This window comes from Capsicum annuum, chromosome 8 (genome assembly GCF_002878395.1).
Source record: "Capsicum annuum cultivar UCD-10X-F1 chromosome 8, UCD10Xv1.1, whole genome shotgun sequence".
Lineage (NCBI taxonomy): Eukaryota > Viridiplantae > Streptophyta > Magnoliopsida > Solanales > Solanaceae > Capsicum > Capsicum annuum.
In genome coordinates, this window is record NC_061118.1 from 148899946 (window position 1) to 148922455 (window position 22510).

At 33.0% G+C, this 22510-nt stretch overlaps 3 protein-coding genes across 6 annotated transcripts; 1 reads left to right on the forward strand and 2 right to left on the reverse strand.

Annotated features, from left to right (window-relative positions):
• Positions 1–451: 451 nt before the first annotated feature.
• On the forward strand, positions 452–1045 carry LOC107879274. Its single transcript, XM_016726345.2, has one exon. The coding sequence runs from the start codon at positions 452–454 to the stop codon at positions 1043–1045; it is 594 nt and encodes a 197-aa protein (XP_016581831.2).
• Positions 1046–4320: 3275 nt separating this feature from the next.
• LOC107839380 (QWRF motif-containing protein 6) lies at positions 4321–7436 on the reverse strand. 2 transcript variants are annotated; one of them, XM_047394552.1, is made up of 2 exons: positions 7198–7436; positions 4321–6467 (listed from the first exon to the last, which is right to left on the reverse strand). In XM_047394552.1, exon 2 carries the CDS (start codon positions 6424–6426, stop codon positions 4648–4650), a length of 1779 nt encoding a protein of 592 aa, XP_047250508.1. In that variant the 5' UTR covers positions 6427–6467; positions 7198–7436; the 3' UTR covers positions 4321–4647. The 2 variants fall into 2 exon arrangements, with proteins under 2 accessions (XP_047250508.1, XP_016538322.2); XM_016682836.2 differs by having other exon boundaries at positions 4321–6455; positions 7198–7435.
• Positions 7437–8966: 1530 nt separating this feature from the next.
• On the reverse strand, positions 8967–15901 carry LOC107839381 (protein FAR1-RELATED SEQUENCE 3). Of its 3 annotated transcripts, none has more exons than XM_016682837.2 (6): positions 15732–15901; positions 11410–13765; positions 11184–11267; positions 10873–11022; positions 9923–10037; positions 8967–9623 (listed from the first exon to the last, which is right to left on the reverse strand). In XM_016682837.2, exons 2-5 carry the CDS (start codon positions 13651–13653, stop codon positions 9927–9929), a joined length of 2589 nt encoding a protein of 862 aa, XP_016538323.2. In that variant the 5' UTR covers positions 13654–13765; positions 15732–15901; the 3' UTR covers positions 8967–9623; positions 9923–9926. The 3 variants fall into 3 exon arrangements, with proteins under 3 accessions (XP_016538323.2, XP_016538324.2, XP_047250507.1); XM_016682838.2 differs by having other exon boundaries at positions 11410–13721; positions 15732–15889; XM_047394551.1 differs by having other exon boundaries at positions 11410–14610; positions 15732–15889.
• Positions 15902–22510: the final 6609 nt, after the last annotated feature.

Consider the following 22510-nt stretch of genomic DNA (forward strand, 5'->3'; position numbering starts at 1 on the left):
GCAAAAAAAAATGTGTCGATGGTAAACTAAAAAAAGGAGTTACGAAAATAGTGGTGTCACATTTTTCGACTTCCATTCAAACAATTCAACGCATTTGGAGACTATCAAATTATGGTGAATGTGCTTCTAGTGGTGTATGTGGAAGAAAAGTGAACAATTGTGTTCGAAAAAAAATTGAGGTGGATCATAATCGTTTTTGTGCAATTTCTTTACGGAAGCGGACAACTCTACGATCATTATCTTCTTCCATGAATATGAGTACGACCACTTTATTTCGGCGTTTCAAGTCGGGACATATACGAAGACGTTCTAATGCCATAAAGCCTTATTTGAAAGAGGAAAACAAAATAAGTCGGTTGCAATTTTGCATGTCTATGCTTGATCGTGGTAGCATACCACATGATTCAATTTTTATCAACATGTTCAATATAGTTCATATCGATGAGAATATATGACCAAAAAAAATGAAATATATTATTTACTGCCTGATGAAGAAGATCCAATCCGCACTGTCAAGAGTAAAAATTTCATCGATAAAGTTATGTTTTTAGTTGTTGTAGCTCGTCCTAAATTTGATGCACAAGGAGTAGAAATATTCTCCGGTAAAATTGAATTATTTCCTTTTGTTACACAAGAACGAGCTAAAAGAGCTAGTGCAAATAGACCTGCGGGAACTATGAAAACAAAAGCAATAACTTCGATAATCAAAGAAATTTCACGATCATTCTTGATTAATGAAGTACTTCTTGCTATCAAGGGTAAATGGCCTAGAGAAGATTTAAATTCTACGATATTCATACAACAAGATAACGCAAGAACCCATATTCAACCTAACGACGAGGAATTTTGTCGAGCAGCGACACAAGATGGATTTGATATTCGCTTGATGTGTCAACCCAATTCTCCAGATTTGAATGTCTTAGACCTTGAATTTTCCAGATCTATTCAGTCTCTACAATACAGGGAAAGGCTTAAAAGTATTGATGATCTTGTTGCGGCTGTCATAAAAGCATATGAAGATTTTTCAACAGGGAAGTCCAACTAACATTGCAGTCATGTATGATGGAGATCATGAAAGTAAAAGGATCACATGATTACAAGATTCAACATCTTAGTAAAGATAATTTAGCAAGGAAAGATCAGCTGTCAGTACAACTGAAATATGATCCAGAATTAGTACAAAAAACTCTCGATTATTTAGGTTAAATTTTATTTTTAAAATTTCAAGTTCTTTTGTTTGTTGTTTTGCTATTTGGATGGTGGTTTAATTATGTAAATTATAAGTATTTGAAAACTCAACAATTGACTTGTCTTTGTTTATAAATATTTTTTTTATATATTTTTCTATTAATTGGATATATATAAACCATAGCCCTATTAATTGATTTAATGAAATCACGTTTTTTTTCTTTTTTGATAATTTGGGTGCACTTCAAAAGAGAAAGTATTAGCATTACGCAGTTAGGCCATAACAAAAAAGGTGCATTCTTGCTCATTGAGCATTTGCTTGTATTTGCATTGACTAACTAAAGTCTTCATCAGTTGATTTAATAAACAAGCAGCTGGTAGATAATTAAAACAAAATGAGCAAACAAACATTTAGCTGATTAATGTTTGTACATTACTGGTAGTGACAATAAGTAGCTGATTGCTGTTGTTATATTAAAACAAAATGAGAAAACAAACGTTTAGCTGGTCTGTTAGTGAAATTAAGAAACCATTTTGTACGAATACACAATCGAATAAGTCAATAGAAATTTTTAATGCAGAATATTACAGAAACACGAGGATCATAATAATTCTAATAAAAATTGGGAAGATAAATTTTCAACATAATCCTTATTTCATCTTCAATACTGGTGTCTCGAACCATTTTAATCGAGTCTTCAACTTTTTCAATAGACTCTTCAATGATAGTGTCTTGAACATTTTTAAGCGAGTCTTCTACAAATGTATCTTGAATTATTTCAACCGAATCTTCATTCATAATAGTATCATAAACTATTTCAATCAAGTCTTCAAAATTAAAATTCATAATCTAATTTTTTTTTCCGTAACTCTAACTTTTTTCTTTGAGCTCAATGAAGTAGAATGGACATACAAAAGTGAAATTATATATAGAAGAGTGTGCAATTAATGGAGGAGTAATGTTGGAGTAGCTGTACTCTGGGAGTTGGCAGCTCTCTTATCAAGAGGAAAAAATTGACATTTTGGCACATAGGGAATAGGTGGAAGTTGACAGCTCTCTTAATAAGAGGAAAAAGTTGACATTTTGACACATAGGGAATAGGCAGTTGCAGTTAAGAGTACCATGGAAAAAAGTTTGTTGTCAAAATCATGAGGGTAAAATTGGAAATAAATTTAATGGTTCACTTATTTTGAAATATCAATAAATACCCCAACAATTCACATATTGTGAAACCGAGGGAGTATTAATTATCCTTGAGTAGGAGCCTTTAGCCAGGTGAATTCAGATGGGGTGGGTAAGTGGGTGTCTAGTTCTTATTTTTTTATTTCGTATTGCTCGTATTTCTCTTATTTTGTACTTCACTGATATTTATTTCTATTATTTCTTATGTTTGCATGCCAACCTTTCCTGTTACATGTTCCAATACGATCTTGGTGTATTATTCAAGATTCTGATCCGGGGGTCTATCGGAAACAACTTCTCTACTTCTTCGGAGGTAGTGGTATGGACTGCGTACATTTTACCCTCCCCAGACCTCACTTTGTGGAAATACACTGGGCCTGCTGTTGTTGTTGTGAATAAATATACTTGATATTATTATTATATGTTTTACCAAATAATTATAAGGATAAATACGATCTCTTTGTTATGTATGAATCAATGAATTTAGTATTATATACGACATTGCAATTGTGAAAGGGTTAAAAATTTGCTTTAGGTCATCAGATTAAACAGCTTAAATGAACTTTTGACTCAATCAACCACCCAATTCAATACATGTACATTACAAAGGGAGCAAAAACTTCATTAATTTTAAGATTGCATTCGTTCATAATTCTTATTTATTTAGATATCCGAATTATTACTTTTCCCAATTGAATATCTAGTCAATATGTGATAAAGTATTGTTGTTATTTTTAATTCAGAGATTTGAAAAAAGTTTGTGTGCGTATCTCAAGCGGCCTATGTACACAGGATAAGTTAAATACTTGAAATATACAACTTCACGCAAGTTTTAATAAATGTTGATGTATAGTATTAAAGAAAAAGACATATTTTATGTGATTCATTTACAGACACAATTAGCACTTGACAATATCAGTAGAAAATACTTTAATAAATGAGTCATAAGAGTTCTCTAGCAATTGCAGTAGTTGCCACATCTCATCCCTCCTTTTACTAATCATTTCAATTCTTTGCTAACTATATCACTAATATAGTTAGGGGGCTTATCTTGTCTTCAAAGGGAGCTCATGTAGTGCCCCGAAATTTTTTGGAATTTCTTGGAATATGAAATTGAATGTCATAACTTTTATTTGTATGTTACTATTTTTTATTGGTATTGTTGGAAATCTATACAGTTAGGATCGCATACTTGGTCACCATATACTTCAAAACTCCTTAATGCACTTCTAGTTCTAGATGTCCACTTCATATGAACATGAAGAAGATTCAGAAATCAAGTGATCCTTCATTTCACTAGATCTTTCATTTCAACAGTTCTGCTCATGTCATTTCTTACTTATAACTGGTCCCAAATGGAACACAAAGGTTGTATATTGCTAACTTCATTTACTGAAAAGGCCAAAGAGGGAGCTTGAATGTGGAATGCAAATCTGATCCAAGAAACTCATTTGCTCCCAAAATCCATGTTTGTAAAAGATATCTAAGAGAAATCCCCAATTATCATGACTATACACCACCTTTGTGACAAGTTATAATTCATTAAATATCACAAGGAAGACTAAGAATTTGCTCCCATGATAAAAGGCATACATTGTTTTGTATTGACTTAAACAAACATATTTACAGTGAAAATGAAGATCTTGACTTGATTACCCTTGTTGAATCATTTGAATTTTTTAATGCTGTTATCCTGATATTCTTGAAGGTAGTGTGAAATTTTTATTTGATCAAGGGAAGGTTCAAGTCTGCCCTCGTTCTTTGCAAAAAGGTCTAATTTTCCCCATAGAAGTTTAGTCAGTAGTAGCCTCGTTCATTAAAAATAGGCTAAACATGCCTTTAGCTTGATTAAATTTTAGATAATATTAATTAGCATATGCTATTTCTCTGTAAGAAACATTGACATGAAACAAGTGCTAGTTACCACCCAGTCACAGACAAACTTCACATGGAGACAGAAAACTTTGCAATATTGGATACAGTATAAGTTCATTGAGAGAAAACACCCCGTGAGTTGCAGCTAATTTACAACGAAGTGTGTTCAAGACCCAAAGGCACAACTTTATTACAATGTTGTCAAAGATTCTTACCTATTACAGAAACAAAACTCATGGAAAAAGTTGATATTGTAGATATTCTCAAATATGCACATGACATTGCCGCCAATGCAAGATTCCGAAGGCACCGCCCCCTTTTATTAGCTCACAAACATCCCCCTTAAAAAGAACTCCCCCCAGTAGTTTTCCACAATGAACCAGACAGAATACAGAATATCTTCATTCTTTCTGAACTTGATAAAGGTTGTTTTGGTGCATTTGAATCATCTGTCCTCTTAAACTCCATTCTGTCACCTGTGAGATATATGTCTTCAATAATAAATCCCCACAGTCCTCAATAAGAGCTTTCTCTCTACCACTCACCCTTGCTAGTTCAGAAATTAAACTTTCTGTTTCTTCTGCCTTTTGCATAAAGTTCTGAATCAGCAAACTGATCATTTCCATCACCTTTGTAGATGAACTAAGAGCGTCTCCTATCTTTCCTATATCGACCTGAACTTCAGCGCCTATAGGAAGTCTCAGAGAGCAATTCCGCAAGGCATCAGTTGTACCTGACAGAGAAGTAGAGTAATCCTCTTCCAGGTTATCCCATTCCTCAAGACATGGCAATTGTGATTCAAGAATAGTGGATAAAGTTTTGATCCTTCGCAAAAACCCAAGTTCAGCGCGTTTCTGGTGAACAGATTCGCGTAAATCAGACAACTGGCGTGCAAAGGAATAAAATCTTCTCTCACAATCCTGTCTTTGGGAGTGCGTGGAGGCCTCTGCTTTGGCATTTGCAAATCTCCATTGAAGGTAATGATTGTAGAGTAACTTCAATGAGTGCACATCTCCCTGGTCGCTGAAACCCTTCTTTCCTTTCCTTGCATCTGGTCCCATTTTATTGGAAGTTGGATTTGGAGGCAAGCAAAGGTTCCCCATTTTGAAAGATGATCTAGAAGGGATGGAAGCAAGCATGTCATTTTGTTTAAGAGATAGCCAAGAGCAGGAATTTTCGTTGCTGTCTGTTGGCAAATGCAGTGAACGAGCGCAAGTAGAAGATTTATAAGAACTACATTCATCAGTTGAACTGCTATTATTGTCTCTATTTCTCTCCGCAAGACATCTATCAATCTTAGACGTAGAAGACCTCATTGCTGATAATGTCCGCGTCTTATTGTTTTGGGTGCAAAGTGGAGAACTAGGGCATGAACTTCCCTTAGTAGGAGCAGTACCAGTGGCACAAGAATCCACGTAAGGACTAGCCGAAACTTTTGAAAGCTTTCTGGAGATTAATGCTCCATCATCCTGAGACACCCTACAAGGATTTATAGGTGTAGCAGTAACCTCCCGCAATAGTTTATCCGCGGCACTGACTGTTCCTTCAGGATTATTGGTTGGAGGACGGGGTAAAGACTGAGGAGTGAACTTATATCTAGATGGGACAACCCTAGAAGCACCGGTCACTGTAGGTGTATCAAGTCTTGAGGAGATCTTGCTACTTTTTGATTGCAAAGCATCTGCAAATTGTGCCTGATGTCCTATGGTGCCTCCACTTTCTTTCGGAACTTTACTTTGCTGCTGCTTTCTTTGAGTGCAGACTGGAGAATTCGGGCATGAACTGCTCTCAGTAGCAGCAGCAGCAGCAGCAGAGCCATCTACAGCATTGCTTGTTGAAACTTTCGAGTGCTTTTTATGGACAATTGCTCCATCACCACAGGACACTGAACAAGGATTTATAGGAGTACCAGTAACCTCCTGCAACAGTTTGGCAGCAGCACTAACCGATGTACATCCAGGATTACTCGTTGAACTAGTACGGAGTAAAGACTGAGGAGTTTGCCGATATCTAGATGGGATAATCCTAGCAGCACCGGTCACTGTAGGGGTGTCGGGCCTCGAGGACATTTTACCACCCCTCGTCTGCATAACATCTGGGAGTTGTTGTTGCTGTACTCTGGCGCCTCCATTTTCCTTCGGAACATCAACAGGTTGCTGCCTTCTTTGAACAGTGGACATCACTGCAGTTTAATTGAGGCAACTTGATCCTATTGAAGAAACTGTGATCAATATTTACAATTTACTATATAATATGAACATATGAAGATCATGCATACGGATGCTGCTGCTCACAAAAATTAAAGTGAAAATATCAAATACATTTTAATGAGATATTTAATATGTTAATGACCAGGGTACAAAAATTGAACTAACAGCAGCAACCCAAAGCAGCACTTGGTATATATAAAAGTCACATGAACCAAAGAATACCCAAACTTCCAGAACGATACAACCAGATTATCACTAATCAGATATTAGCTGTCAATCTTCAACAAACTAGCCTTCAGGGCAAATTTAGACAGATTACTTTAAAATGCAGTATAAATCGATCGATTTCAAATAACAAGATTTGAGACAATTAGAAAATGAAACCCTTAAATCGCCTACTACAGTTTATACAATCCCAGTCTCTCTGCCCAACGAAGGCATGTGTAACGTCTATGTACATCCTACCCTCCCGGGACCCCATTTATGAGATTAACACTCAGTATTTTGTTGTTAATGAATACTAGTACTAGTACGGAAAAGGAAATGTCATTACACAACAGCGGAGTCATAATCAAATCAGTAGCAAAAGAAAATACAGATCAGTATATAAAAATCACTAACAAACCAATTCAAATACTTCTTTTCTACTTATTATAAATCATAGAAAGCCAAAAATAAAAAATAAAAAATGATTTGCATTATGCTAAAATAAATTGTGGAGACAAAAAATAAAAGACTTACAATTCTGGATGCAGATGGGGAGTTGGAGTAACTGAGTATTTTCAGATTGGAAATGGAGTAACTGTTTGTACTTACTTCTCCGCTGAGGTCAAATGAGGGATTTGATTTTGACAACAAAAGACAGAGGAGCAGTGAGAGACAAGTGAAAGAGAGAAAAACATAAAACTGCTCCAGTAAAAGTAGCCGTTGAAAGGGGGCTGTAAAAGAACTAGCCGTTGCCGATAAATCCGACCGATATAATAAATAGATAAATAATGGACCTATAAGGCGTAAAATAATTGAGCTCATGGGTCCAGAGAGCAGGCCCCATAAGAAAATGAACCTTGACTGACGTGGGCCTAGCTACAAAACTGTTGGGCCTAATTTGTGTTTTGACTATCCATTATCGCAAAAAGCAATAAATAACAAAAATAATTTTAATATATTATTTTTTATTTAATGTCTTGAAAAATACATTGAGTGATAAATAGTACTTAATAGCAAGGATAAAATGGTTTAAAAAACTTTAAATTATCTATTAGTTTTTCAAATTGGACAAGTATTGTTGGACATTTATTTTTAATATAATGGACAAGTACCGTTGAACAAAGGAAGTACTAGTATATTTAATTTAGTTAATCACAAGTTCTCGATAAAATTTAGAGTATTTTGCAAAAAAGGATACTTCGAGGTTGATCTTTAAATTTTAACCCTGCTTTTGTATTTGTGAGGAACTAGCTATTTTAAGTTTAACGAAAGAAAATTCTAAATTAGAATGTTTTACGTTGAGCAATAGAGATGGTAAAGAAACATCAAGAAGCAAAACCAAAATCGATGATTAATAACATGCAAGTGTTGCAAGAAGGACATGACTTCATGCTATATTCAATTTAGCTATCGTATAAATTTTAAATTAGCCAAATAAATTTAGTTGATACTTCCTTTTTCTGACCGATAACTGGAAAATGAATCATACGGCTTTCTTTTTTTTGGGGGGTGGGGGGCACTTTGCGATCTATTTGTTTTTTTGGATGTCCAGTTTACAATCAAATTATACACGATATTATGATGCACAAAAATAAGCAATAGGCACTAGATTAATGTATTTTTTACTGTCATGAGAAATTTGGTTCATTTAAAACACGTATTTGCATTTAAATAGGATAAAGATAAAGGTTTTCAGTAATAATCTCGTCTGATTATTTAACCAATCTAGTTTTGCTTTTATTACTGTTTTCTTTTTCTGATAGACATTATTCCACGAAATACCCCGTATGGAAAGAAATCACCGGTCTTTTTTTCTCTGCTGAAAATTAAATGTGAAACCTCATGGTGCTCAACCACGTCATTAACCTCTAAGCCACACCCTTGGGTGCACTTTTATTACCAATTTTGTGTAGAACAACTAGTGCGATGTAATCTATGATATCAATTTTTAATTATATTAGAAAAGAACATCTACAGAAAATAAAAGAGAAGCATGCTAAATCACGAACTTAAGGAATACATAGGCAAATAGATCTTCCATGCCACTTTAAAAAATGAAACTTTTACCTTAACGTAAATAATTCTTACAGATATTTGTAGTTGCCACTTCCCATGACACTGATACTTCATTGTTAATCCAGCCAAAAGCCAGCTTACCCTTTATGAAACTACCAAGTGGGTAAATACTTGCCCACAACAAAAAGAATAAATCCAACTAAATCCCACGAGTGGAGTCTGAGAAGAGTAGCGTATGCAACCTTAACGCTACCTTGTGAAGGTAGAGACATTTTTCCGATAGAGCCTCAAGTGAAACACCCAACTTTTATACCAAATCAAACAATTATACATATGATCATTCTGATTATATACAGAAAAAGATCAAATCAAACAGGTCCTAAAATTAACACTAAGGTAGGTAACCAAGACCCACCCAGGTGAAAATGAAGTGCCTTACGTATCATAAGTGAAACCTCAGCACAGAAGGCCACCAACAAGGGAACAACTGAAATTCAACCTCAACCTGCTTCTTTAATGTATTTCAGCCTCTTTGGTCTTCGAGAAGACACTGAAGAAAGAAGAAAAGAAGGGGAAAAAAAGGAGAACAAGAGACATCCCTCACACTAGGACCTTGGGAGTATCAACACAGGCAGCTTACAAAGGAATACAAATAATAGATTACACACTTATACCTACCATAAGAAAAAAATAATTATAGTTATCTATCAATAAAACGGCAACTGCTACTAACCTAAGATGATTACATTCTTTGCTAGGTCCTCCTTGCAGACATGTACAACTAATTTTCCAGCATACAATTACATGATGGGTCAACTACATAGCATAGTTAGAATAAGTGCTAACCGAAAATAGAGCAATCTGAGTGGCTGGCTGGCTGGTAGAGATAACTGCAGCTGTGAATATGTGTTCTCTATGCTCCAGACACTATTTACAAGGAGTTCCTACATAATATATATCAAAAAACTCACTATTGTCATACATCAACAACATCTTATACGATGATGCGCAACACAACCAACAATTCAGCAGTCTGGAGAGGAGATACAGCAAAATGACGAACAACTAACAAAGGAGATGTAGGGGAAAGACGTCGAGCAATATTCCAATATCTCAAATTTGGTTTTTAGAATGATTTTCTTCTCTGACTTGCAGGTTATTCAATTGACCTTTCATATCTCAAATAAATCAACTGATGCTTCTACTTCTTATGACTAAGAATAACAAGAGAAGTAGTGTTCACCTATTCAAAGTTGTTCACGAATGTAAGCCATCGATCTCAACATTGATCCTAGAGTATCCCTTGAAACTTGAAATTTCACTTCAGTCTCTCCGGAAGGTGTCTTAGTATCTTGAAGCTGTGACGGAAAAGGACAAAAACTATCAGTTTACATATTAAAGGACAGTACATCACTGCATTCAACTGATGTTTATCCTCTCAATTTACAAGGAGAAATGAGATTCAATGCTGGTAGACAATCAAGATGATCGATTTTTCTAACTGATACTTCACAAGGATCTATTATCTCTTTAAATTTTCACTTGTCATGAATATTACTTTGGAGAGTTATATCAGGGACTACTATATAACAGAGCCCAGCAGAGTGCATCATCGACATACATGGCCAAGCTATTGGTGCTTTCCACCTGAATATTAAGAGATGATCATAACACCACAAAAAATCTACCCAGAAGATGAAAGGGAAGAAGAGGGAAGAGGCAAAGGCCATTTCTTTCACGTGATAATTTTGGTATATTCACTTGTATGTTGAATAGGCAGGTATCGATGATAGAATCGTCAAAACATCAAAAGAAAGAAACACTCTTTTCCTTGATAGAAAAATGGAATGATCCATCGACTAGAGAAAGCAAAGCTTCCAGAGAGAATTGTAGTAAATATAACTGATACACAAATTGGCCTACGCAATAAAATTTCCAGGGAAAAAAAAACACACTAAAGCTTGATAAAACTCATTTGATAAAGAACGTTAATATTAAGAGTGTTTTTGGAATGCCTCCCAATGTAACTAATCAGAATGTGCATTTTGAATAAACTTGCTTTGCTCCAACTCTGACAAACTTGAAGTAATATAAATAAGATTATGCGAAGCAGAAGGTAACCGTTCAACTGCTCCTCACTCTATTAATGAGATTCTGAAATGGGAAATAAATCTTGAAGTTCACGATGCAAACCTTTAAATTAATAACAGCTACTCTATTTGCCGGCAGAGAAAGTTGTTGACTTATGTATGCCATGGATTTCAGCATTGGCTCCAGAGTGACTCTTGTAAGTCTAAACTGAACTTCTGTTTCCCCTGCTGGGTTCTTGCCATAATCTTGCAACTGAAAATCGTGTCGAATATGTCCAAATAAAATTTCACAAAGGAAATTATTATCTCATCAAATAGTTGTCATGGGAGGAAGAAAAATCCATTCAACTGTTTATCTGCATACAGACAGAGTATGACTCGGGAGAGAATCTTTTTGAAAATATGTATACACACCTTCAAATTGATGACAGCCACTTTACTTGCTTGACTTTTGTTTTCAATCACCCATGTCATAGACTTAAAACAAGTACAAACAACCTACATGAAGGAGAGAAACATATTAATTCATATGCTTGGTAAATTCAAGTATTTTCTTGTACCATATATTCAAATACAGATCAAACAACGAAAAACATAGATATATACAAGTTACAAAAGAGACAAGATTTTGTTCTCATACCACATTATCAGCAAGGCCACCATCATGATTTATAGCCACAGGTGTCATAGTGGGCTGATTTAAATCACCAGCAGTTAAACCGCCATCATTAAGGTTAAAATGATGAGGCATTGCATCTTGCCAAGTCCATAAAGATGGCGCAGTATCAGAAGTAGCTGGAGTACTTTTTATGCTCTCATCCTGAGTACTTCCACTTCCCTGTGAGGTAAGAGGCCTGGCAACATTTTTCGCAACAATAGAAATCTTCCTCAACCCATCTCTCAGAGCACTAACCGCTGCATCATAGCTCTCCACAGAAACTGCCCCTTCTTCTGCATATCGTAAAGCTTCCACACATAGATGATTGAAACGTGAAGTGAGCGAATTAATTCCTTGTTTTACAATGTCTTCTTCATCCGATCCTTGTCCAACTTTTGCATTCCTTGTCCACCTCTTAAGTATATAATGAGATGGAACTTTGAGAACATTAGTCACTGTGAAAACGGTTAAAATGTGTCTACATAAGATGCCCGAATACTCAAACATCTGACAGCTGCAACTTGCTTTCATCTCGGCAAAATTCAACATGACAATGTATGCCTTGTCATCCTGTTCATATTTTGCGACCCTAAATTTGCTTCGAGTCTCATCACCATCAATCTTATTGGCAGTGTGGGCAAAAGTTTCAACTAGTTCCTCTTGAAACTTTGCAAAAACTATTTTGGTGAAAAGATTAGCTGCTTGCTGTTCCATTGGAGATGGGGTCCTTAGCATTGGTGTGGTGCAATTTGTATCAAAGTCAGATGCAATTTCCCTTTCAAGGGAACTTTCTAAAGCTCTTTCATACTGCTTAAAGAACATTGGTAGAGTTGTCTGCTGATTCACATATCCATCAAAAAAAGAAGTTACACCCTGGTTTGAGGGAAGTGCAGCAAAGAAAGAATCTCGAAAATACACTGGAGCCCACTGGTCGCGAGCATTATATACAGCTTGAAGCCACTCATTTTTTCCCAGCTTATATTTATCAAGTACAGAGACCCATGATGATTCGAAATCCTCAATTGTCTCAGAATAGTTAATGCAGCTATATAGCTCCCCATAAAATGAAGGATGAGCCATATATACGTGAGCCAATCTTTCCTGCCCTTCTCGTAAGATATGCCACTTACAGATGCAATGACGAGTACTCGGTAATACTACGTTGACTGCTGTCTTAATAGCTCTATCCTGGTCGGTTGTAATTGAAACTGGAGGGCGGTTATTCATTGCAGATAGCCAGGTCCGGAAAAGCCAAGTAAAGGAAGACTCGGACTCATCTAAGAGTAATCCACAGCCAAACAAAACCATTTGCCCATGATGATTTACACCAGTGAATGGAGCAAACGGAACCTGGAACAGATTTGGTCTATACATTGTATCAAAAATAACAGCATCGCCAAAGTGCCTATAAGATATCCTTGATCTTGCATCAGCCCAAAAAGCATTCGTCATGCGGTTTTCATCATCAAGTTGAATAGCATAGTAGAAACCAGGATTTTCCGCTTGCATTTTTTTGAAATAGTCAAGAAGATTATGGGCATCTCTTCCAAGAGTTCTCTTTCGGCTGCAAGGCTGAATAAACATTAATGGTATGGCAGGGCTAAAGTTCTTGGTCACACGATTTGACTCCACAGCAGAAGCATCCTTAACACCTTCATTCGAACTGACAAATACATGATTTCCATCCACTGGAATCACAACTGGTGGAACCATAACAACAGTTGGAGCTCCCGGTACCTCTCCAACAGTCTTGGAAGCTCCAGCCACATGTTTACGAGGTCGAAGGTAATTCACCTTGCGGGGATTCACCATTGAATGATTATGATCCTCAACAAATTTAGTCACAACCCAACTATCTGAGCTCTTCTTCTCTATGCGAAGCATAGCATTGCAACTTTCTATATTCCTACTTCTGAAAACTTCTCTAGAACAAGAAAAATCCCAAGTAATGATAGGTCCATTAGGCTTAGCTCGGCTGAACTGACCAACATGTATGCTAAATCCCACACGCATAGCATATGCTTCAAAAAAATTCTTTGCTGCTTCTTCTGTTTGAAACTCCATTCCCACATATGGCTTCTCTTCCCCATCATCAACCTCAATGGTAGAATCTCTTTCAGCAAGATTGTCAGGCAAACCCTGTTTGGGATTCTGATTTGATTCAGAAACTCTTTCCCCACTTTTTTGCCTCTTCTGCCCTACTATATCAGTCACTTCGGAATTCATCTTGCTGGGGAACTGACATTAACAAATCAAATCTGTTTCTTCTTGGTCAAAATGTCGTCTTGCCATCTCTTATGAAAAGAAGCGAACAATAGGAGGCCTTAACATCATATGACTGGATCAAGATAACCAGTGACTCAATATTTATAATAAGAAATAAAAAGAATAAGACCAGTTTTACACACATGAGCATACTCCTTACTCAAAACTTTAAATGGAAATGTATATCAATAATAATATTTCTTAAAAAGATTATATATCCACAGTCACCAGAGAGCAGAAAGGTAGGTGATACAAATTTCCATCACGTTGCGTTCATTGGGCAGGTGAAAAGCAGCTGAAAAGTAATATTACCAGAATAATGATCAAAACTAAAGTGTTTGAACTTTGGAGGAGGGATTGTGTACATAAATTCTAATACCACAAAGAGAGAAGACTCCCAGAATCATAAAAAGAAAGTTCAATATTTTAAGGAGGGATATAATATCAAACTCTGATAATTAAGAAAAAGAGGAAAACAAACATTTTTGGAGAATAGAATGGAATTCAATGTTCAGAGGAAGGAGTCAATACCCAGACAGTAATTCCATGAAGAGAAAGAAGAGCATAAATGTTATTTAGAGTAGTGACTGCAAATCGAAAGAATAGAGATTCAGTACCCATATTCTGATAATATTATTAAAAAGAAAAAAAGGAAGAAATTCTGTGAGTGTTTTGTTTTATTTGAAAGCCAGAAGAATTACTCAAATTGTCACAGCCCGAATTTTTTTCAGAGCGTGACTGGCACCTGGTGCCTGAACTTGACTGAGCGGACCAAAAAACACAATGTGAATTCTCCATCTGTCCTAGCCTTTGAAGACAAAGTTACATAGAACATAGTACATGCTACTGGTTGGAGGTGACAAGTATCCTGTGGAATTAGTCAAGGTGTACTAAAGTTGTCCGGAACACCACGGGTATCTACAAAATATTTGGATATCAAGTTCAAGTAAGCATTCTGTAAATTTATATAAATGAGCTTGTGCACTTCCTTTTCATTGTAAAAAATATGCAATAATGTGAAAAAATAACCAAATTCTAGACCATCTATGAAGCCTCTTGAAGATAATGACTACATAAAAGGAATTAAAAAGGGGCAGCCCGCTGCACTAAAGCTCCTTGCGCATCGCAAGGTTTGGAGAAAGGCCCGACCACAAGGGCCTATTGTAAGCAGTCTTACCTTGCATTTCTGCCAAAGGCTGTTTCCAAGGCTTGAACCCATGACCTCCTAGTCATATGGTAGCAACTTTACCAGCTACTCCAATAACTAAATAATAATATATGTGTACCCACCGAAAGCAAGAAATGGAGCTACTAAATGCACGGAAATGACGGATCTCTATCTTGTAGTTTGCTTGTCCGCAAAACTAGACCCTATGTTGTACCGTAGACCAACGTAGGTTCCCGAAAGAGAACATCACTACGATCCACCATTCCACCTTACTAAGAGAGTCTCAACATCCCCTCACTAAAGTTAATCCGAGGTTTAAATAAACATGTACTCCCACCGTTTCAAAATAGTTGGTCAAGCCGACTTGACAGTCCCTTAAGAAAATATTTATTAGTGATTTATTTTACCAAATTAGCCTTATTAATTATGCTTTAGAACTATAAACTTGAGTACATACACTTTGGGTGTCATTTAATGATAGGGCTATTATTGAAAAAACATAATAAAATTCTCTTTATTTCATAACTTGGACAACTAAATTGAAACAAATATAGTAGAAAGAAAGGCCAAATAAAATGAAACGGAGGGAGAATGTAATAACATAAACTCTTAAAAGAAACGGTTCATAAAAACTCTATGTAAACAATATCACATTTCAGCAATCACCACTAAGTATTTTTTAGTTACATGCATTTCCTTCTTTAGGACTATAATTTTCCCCAATTGTGGCGATTAGTAACCCTTAATACTGCTATTACTAACGTGAGGTAGCAGGTACCAAATGAACAGAGCTACAACTATGCAAATTAGGGTAAAAGGGGGTTAGAAATGAATGCAATTACTAAGTAGAAAATTGATGGGTAAGTCTTACCAAGCATATAAGCCTGAAATTTCAATTCGGAATTGCAACAACAGTATGTATGTTAGCTTCAAGAAGAGAATATTAGTGATGGTACTGGGGGTGGTGGACGAGTTGAAATGGATCGCATTATTATTAGTATTATGTTTGTCCTGATGATACCCTTTGTCTGAAATCGACTAAACATAATGGATAAAATTGATTTCAAAATATGATATTGAAGGTAAGTTTAATTTTAAAATATAATAAATTATATATTTTATTAAGATTTGTTTTGAATTTTTTATACTTGATTCTATCATAATTATATTTTACTTTGGAAAGAATTTCTTACTGAAAATAGGAAAAGATTTCTTTCCTACTCCCGTCGTCCCAAATTGAGATGACACATTGCTAAGAAAAATAATTAATAACATAACTAGTTTATCATAGTATTCCTATTAAATGATGTTTATATTTTAATTTAAAAAAATAATAATTAATGCAAAGAGTAAAACATGAAAAAAAAAAATTGTCTCTCCTTAATTAATGAAGAAAGATAAGTAAAATAAGAAATTAAATTAAAAAATTTGGGACGGAGGGAGTATTAGATTTCTATTAGGTTTATTCTAGCTTTATTTATAAATAGAACATCACTCTTCTCGAGTTACAACACAATAACATCCACAATGTAGTCGTTTAAGAGTTTTGTTTAGGGACATATTTTTTCTCATTAGTTTTTATGTTTTAAATATATTAGATTTTATATATAGGCGAATTGGCCAAATCATATAATAATATTATGTTTTAGTATTATTTTTATTGTTGTCTGATTTATCATCGCATAGTTTGCAACTATTAGCTTCCGCATGATGCTTTCTCGATTTCGAACCCAACATATTAAGCTATTTTTAAAAAATAGGGAGGTAAATTCGACTTTAAACTATGATTGGGGATAAATTTAGTCTCAAAGTATTATTAAGGGCATATTTAGTTAATTCTCCAAAGTAAAAGGATAAAGTTGGCTTCAAAATACGATGAAGGATAAATTTAGCTAATTTTGTCAAGTAAAAGCATAATTTTGATCCTTTTCCCTATTTTAAAACTTAGGGTCATTTGACAGACAATATAAGAATAGTGCATAATCTAGTGAATTTATAGTGATGCTTGAATTGGTGATGTTGGTATTAGTTATGTTAATATTTTTGTTAATGTAATGTTTGATTAGTTGAATTAAAAATAATATGCATTGCGTAGTTTCTTAAAGAAAAAATTTATTTGCAAAAATAACCCAACAAATAGATATGTTAAAAATTGAAAATAATGTGAAAAATATTTTGAAGGACAGTTGAATTTCGTTAGAACACATTGCATTATTAATACTATGGATATCCATGCATCCGGTTATACACATCTTAAACCAATTAGAATGTATAATTGAAAAAGTATACTATAAGGTACTAGTAATACACCAAGCTAAATTTGAAAGTACCATATGTTTTATAATAAGGTGTTATTATATACTTACATTGTTCCATTTTTTTTCAAAAAATATTCATTGTATTGTAATTACTTAACACAATTTGAAGCAAGAAATATGCGGAAAAAACATTGTTTTCATCTCAAATTATAGTCGAAAAGTCAAATTCACACCTAAACTATATAAGTGACCTATTACACACCTTAATTATAAAAAAGTGATGCTTTTTACACCCTGTCAGATATTACATCACTTGCATGTGGTGTGATGTTTTACACGCGCTGCCACGTCAGCTAGTTGAAAAGTCGAATCCACACCTAAACTATATAAGTGACCTATTACACACCTTAATTATAAAAAAGTGATACTTTTTACACCCTGTCAGACATTACATCACTTGCATGTGGTGTGATGTTTTACACGCGCTGCCACGTCAGCATAATCCAAAAAAATAAGGGAAAAAACATCGTTTTCACTTCAAACTATAGTCGAAAAGTTGAATCCACACCTAAACTATATAAGTGACCTATTACACACCTTAACTATAAAAAAATGATACTTTTTACACCATGTTAGGCATTACACCACTTGTGTGATGTTTTACACGCGCTGCCACGTCAGCATAATCCGAAAAAATAATAAATTTATTATTTTCATAATTTTTTCTTTTTTCTTTTTAATTTAATTTTTTTTTCCTTCTTCTTCAATATCTAAAACCTCTGTTACCTACATTACACCATATTCACCACCATAAACTTTATCCCACCAACAAAATTACCATAATTAATTTCTACTAACATTGTTCTTCATCCGTAACCCATCGTCTTTTCTTAAAAAAAAATTAAAAAAATTCTCAACTATAATGACCATTATTGTTTCAAAAAATGATCACTCGACTATTGGCCTCTATATTTTAAATGGTAATGACCAACACATTTTCGTACTTTTCTATTTGTTTTTCAGTTGTAATGTAAAAAAAAAAAAACTAATATGGTAGCAAGCTATATTTTTGGATGGATTAATAATTAACAGACAGAGATGAGAAAGTCGATGATGAATCCGACTTTTTCGACGAGAATTCACCGAAAAACATCCTTGCTATAAAATTTAATATATTTTTTTAAATAAAATTTGATTTTGCCCGTTTAAACATCAAATACAATTTGATTTTGTTCATTGTGAAATTGACATTGATTCGATGAAGGTGGAAGATGAATTGTATTATTTGGGAAGGGGGTGAAATTTGGAGGTGGGGTGATGAAGAAACTATATTGATTGGGGTGAGGGTGATGAAGAAGAAGATGGTTTGGGGTTAGAATTGGAGTTTCGGGACGGGGTGATAAAGAAGATGATGGTTTGGGGGTGGGGGTGATGAAGAAGATGATTGTTTGGGGGGGGCGGGGGGAGAGACACCGGATGAGAAACAAAAAAAGAAGCAAAGGTAAGAAGCATTATATAAGAAAAAAAAATACTCCCTCCATTGTAAATAGTTGATCTTTATTGACTTGACAATTTTTTGAGAAAATATATATTAGGAGCTTATTTATCAAATTAGCCTTATTAATTATATTTTGAAAATATAAATGTGAATATATACACTTCACTAGTCATTTAATGATAGAGATAATATTGGAAGAACATAATTAAAAAAAAATAATTTTATAAATAGGACAACTAAATTGAAATGAATATTTTTAATAAGAATCACAACTAAAACGAAATAAAAGAGTATGATTAAATAAGATCATGTAGCATAAAGATAGTTGTTTTAAGTAGGAATGATTAGTGTTATAGTAGTATTAAGCTCAAATAAATATCGTTAAACTAACGTTTGATACTAGTACTAGTATTAACAATAAACATATTTATTTTAAAAAATAAAAATAAATACATTAAGAGCATTAAGTAGTAGTAGTATTAAATAGCCCCGTTCCCTAATTAATTTCTAATTTTTTTTAAAAGGAAAGAAATAGGTAGGATTAAAAATCTTCTATCAAACTAGATACTGTAGCCCGTGCAAGCATGGGCTCAATATATGTTATTTACGTTATCTCAATTTATGTAGCATAAATAACATTTGGAGTGTCAATCAAATTTTTATTAATATAAAATTTTAAATAATTTAAGTTGCTAATCATTGTGATTTATAGTATCTTTTATGTAATTTAGTAATTTATGTTACTCGCTTTATCCTAATTTTAGAATTTAGTGAGTCAGTCAAATTTTTTTACTAATATATTTTTAAAAATCTTTTAAGTTGTTAATCTTTGTAATTTTAGTATCTTTTAATGTAATTTCAAATAATTTATGTTACTTACTTTATCGCAACTTATGTGACACTATTAGAATTTCAAAAGTCAATCATATTTTTTACTATTTTTTTTTTGTAAATATTATAAGATATTAATAGTTATGACTTATAATTATTTTTTTTACATACCTTTTAATTATATAATATTTTACTAAAACAAAGTAAATAAATTAAAATAAACAAAGTACTAAATTTTAAAACATGTTAAATTCAAAAACATTATTTGGATAAAAAAATTACTAAATTAAAATAATAAAACATGCAAATTATAAAATGTCAAAACTATTCCGAATTTACGTGACACAAACATAATTTAGATAATCAATCAGATTCTTAATATGTTTTTAAATATTTTAAATTGTTAGCTATTGTAATTTATAATATTTTTATGTAATTTTTAAATAATATATGTTACTCTCCTTATCCAAATTTTTGTGGCATTGATATTCAATTATATTCTTAAAATAATTTAAGTTTTTAATTATTATGATTTATAATACTTTTTCTTTTATTCCAATTTAAGTAGCACTGAAATAAATTCGAGTGTCAACTAAATTTTATGATTGAAGCAGCGAAGTGGATATGTCCTAAATGACTTATAGTACCTAATTAGAAGTGCTATAAAAAAATTACTATGAGAAAATATTTGTGAAAAAAATTTAAATGAGTCTCATATAAGATGTCATGTTAATTTAAAACATCAAGAATTAATTTATCATTTTATATCAATTTTATTTTTATTAAATATTATTAAATTTTTAATATCTAAATGACTTATAATAATTATTTAGGGGTGATATAATAAAATTACGGTTGAAGCAGCTGAAGTAGACATGTCGTAAATGTCAATTTTACTTTTTTTTATTAAATATTATTAATTTTCTTATATGTAAATGTCTTACAATAATTAATTAGGGATAATATAGTAAAATCATGGAGCAAACATACTTGTGATTTTTTTTATATAAGTCTCATATAAGATGTCCCATTAATTTAAAACATCAAGAATTGATTTATCATTTTTATCTATTTTATTATTTATTAAATATTATTAATTTTTTAATATCTAGATGACTTATAATAATTAATTTGGGGTGATATAATAAAACTAAAATTGAAGCAGCTGAAGCAGACATGTCATAAATGTCTATTTTACCTTTTTTAATTAAGTATTATTAATTTTTTTATATATAAATGACTAAAAATAATTAATTAGGGATAATATAGTAAAATCACGGAGCAGAAGCAGGGGAAAAAGTCCGCATGTTGATGAAGAATTGCCTGCTTCTTCACTCTTATTAATAGTATAAGTAAAATGATGTTTTCAAATAGATTAATGGGTAGAAGATTTATTTCTTTTTTGTATGGGTCAAAATTTGATGGTAACAACAATCGTTGGAGCTTTCTTTTTTTCTTTTCATATTATGGTATCTATACCAGCCATGCAGCTCGACTAATTTATAAATATTTATCATCTCTCTAGCACCAAGTTAGTTTGCATGCATCTCGACTAATATTTCACGTGATACTTTCACCTCCCAATAATATTAGGTATAATGTAACTCTATACACCAAAATCAGGACAAATGTGAAAAAATCACTAAGTACCGTACTTTATAGTTTATGCGAGAGTTTAAACCTAAAATCTCATCATTTTCAGTAACTCCATTCACCGCTACTCGGCCCTTCAGTTGCTCATCAGAGCTTTTTTTTTTTTTTAGAATAAACTGATTTTTTTTTCTAATGAAATATCTATATCTATATATATTCTAGTTGATAATTGATTTTTCGACAACTTTTGAAGCTAAAATTGACAAGAAAGACGAAAAAAAAAAAATGAAGAAACGAAAAATAAAAATAAAACTATTGAAAAAAATAAAATTCCACCTTTCCATGCTTCATAATTCATCTCTCTCCCTACTGGAGAGTGTCTCTATCATTAGGCTAATAGAATGCCAAATAATTAAAATTTGAATTAAAGCAAATTGTTGTTGAAAATTTTATGCATTTTCTCTTATTTGAATGTGCATTCTTCATTTTCTTAAAATAAAAGAATTTCAGGATATAATTCGAAAAGTATTTTACATCAATTATGAAATACAAATATAGTGGAGGGGGCTAGACCTGATTACAACATGCACAAGCAGGTTGAAAGTTTAATATAATTGCTACATTTTCTCAAATCGATACATATAAATGTACATCTAGCTATTAAAAAAAAAAATTAATTTTGTCATATTTTATCACGAGCAACCAAGAAATTGAGCGATTCCGTCTTTCTTCCAACTTTGAAAGTACTGATAGATACTATCATATAAAAAGTTGTCTCTTATCTACCTGATGATAAGGTCCTTTAATATTTTCAAACATCTAATTCAAGCTGTGATATAACATTGGTGTGATTAACATTATAAGAGATCGAATCAACCATTTTATTATCTTTTCTATAACAATGTCAGAATGTCACGATGACACATTCACAAAAATCTCAAATTAAGATTATTAATCTTCTTATTCTTTAGCATATTAATGATAATCAAGGAGTTTATCACAATTATGCACAACTTGTGCTTGTTCTTTTTGATCATTGGCCTGCATTTTTTTTTTTCTCAGGATTCTCAATCTTCGTTATTGTAATATGTTGTGACAACTTGTTGAAGTCTCCGAATGTTAAATGAATGAATCCATTCTTAATTATTGATGAAGTTGTGAACCTCGATTCTATTAAGACCCCGTTTGGCCATGAAAATTACTTTTTTCTAGAGTTGGAGTTGAAGTTGTGTTTGACCATGAATATAAATTAAAGTTGTTTTTGAAATTTTGTGAGAAAAGTATGAGTGATTTCCAAATAATTTTTCGAAGTTGGAGTTGGAAAATTGATGGCCAAACGGAGCGTGTTTCACTTTTTTCACTAAAGTGAAATAATTTTTCGAAAAAAAAGAAAAAAATTTCTATGGTCAAACGACTACTAAAATGACTTGATTAGGATAGTTTAGCATCTAAATTTTACACTGTTTTTTA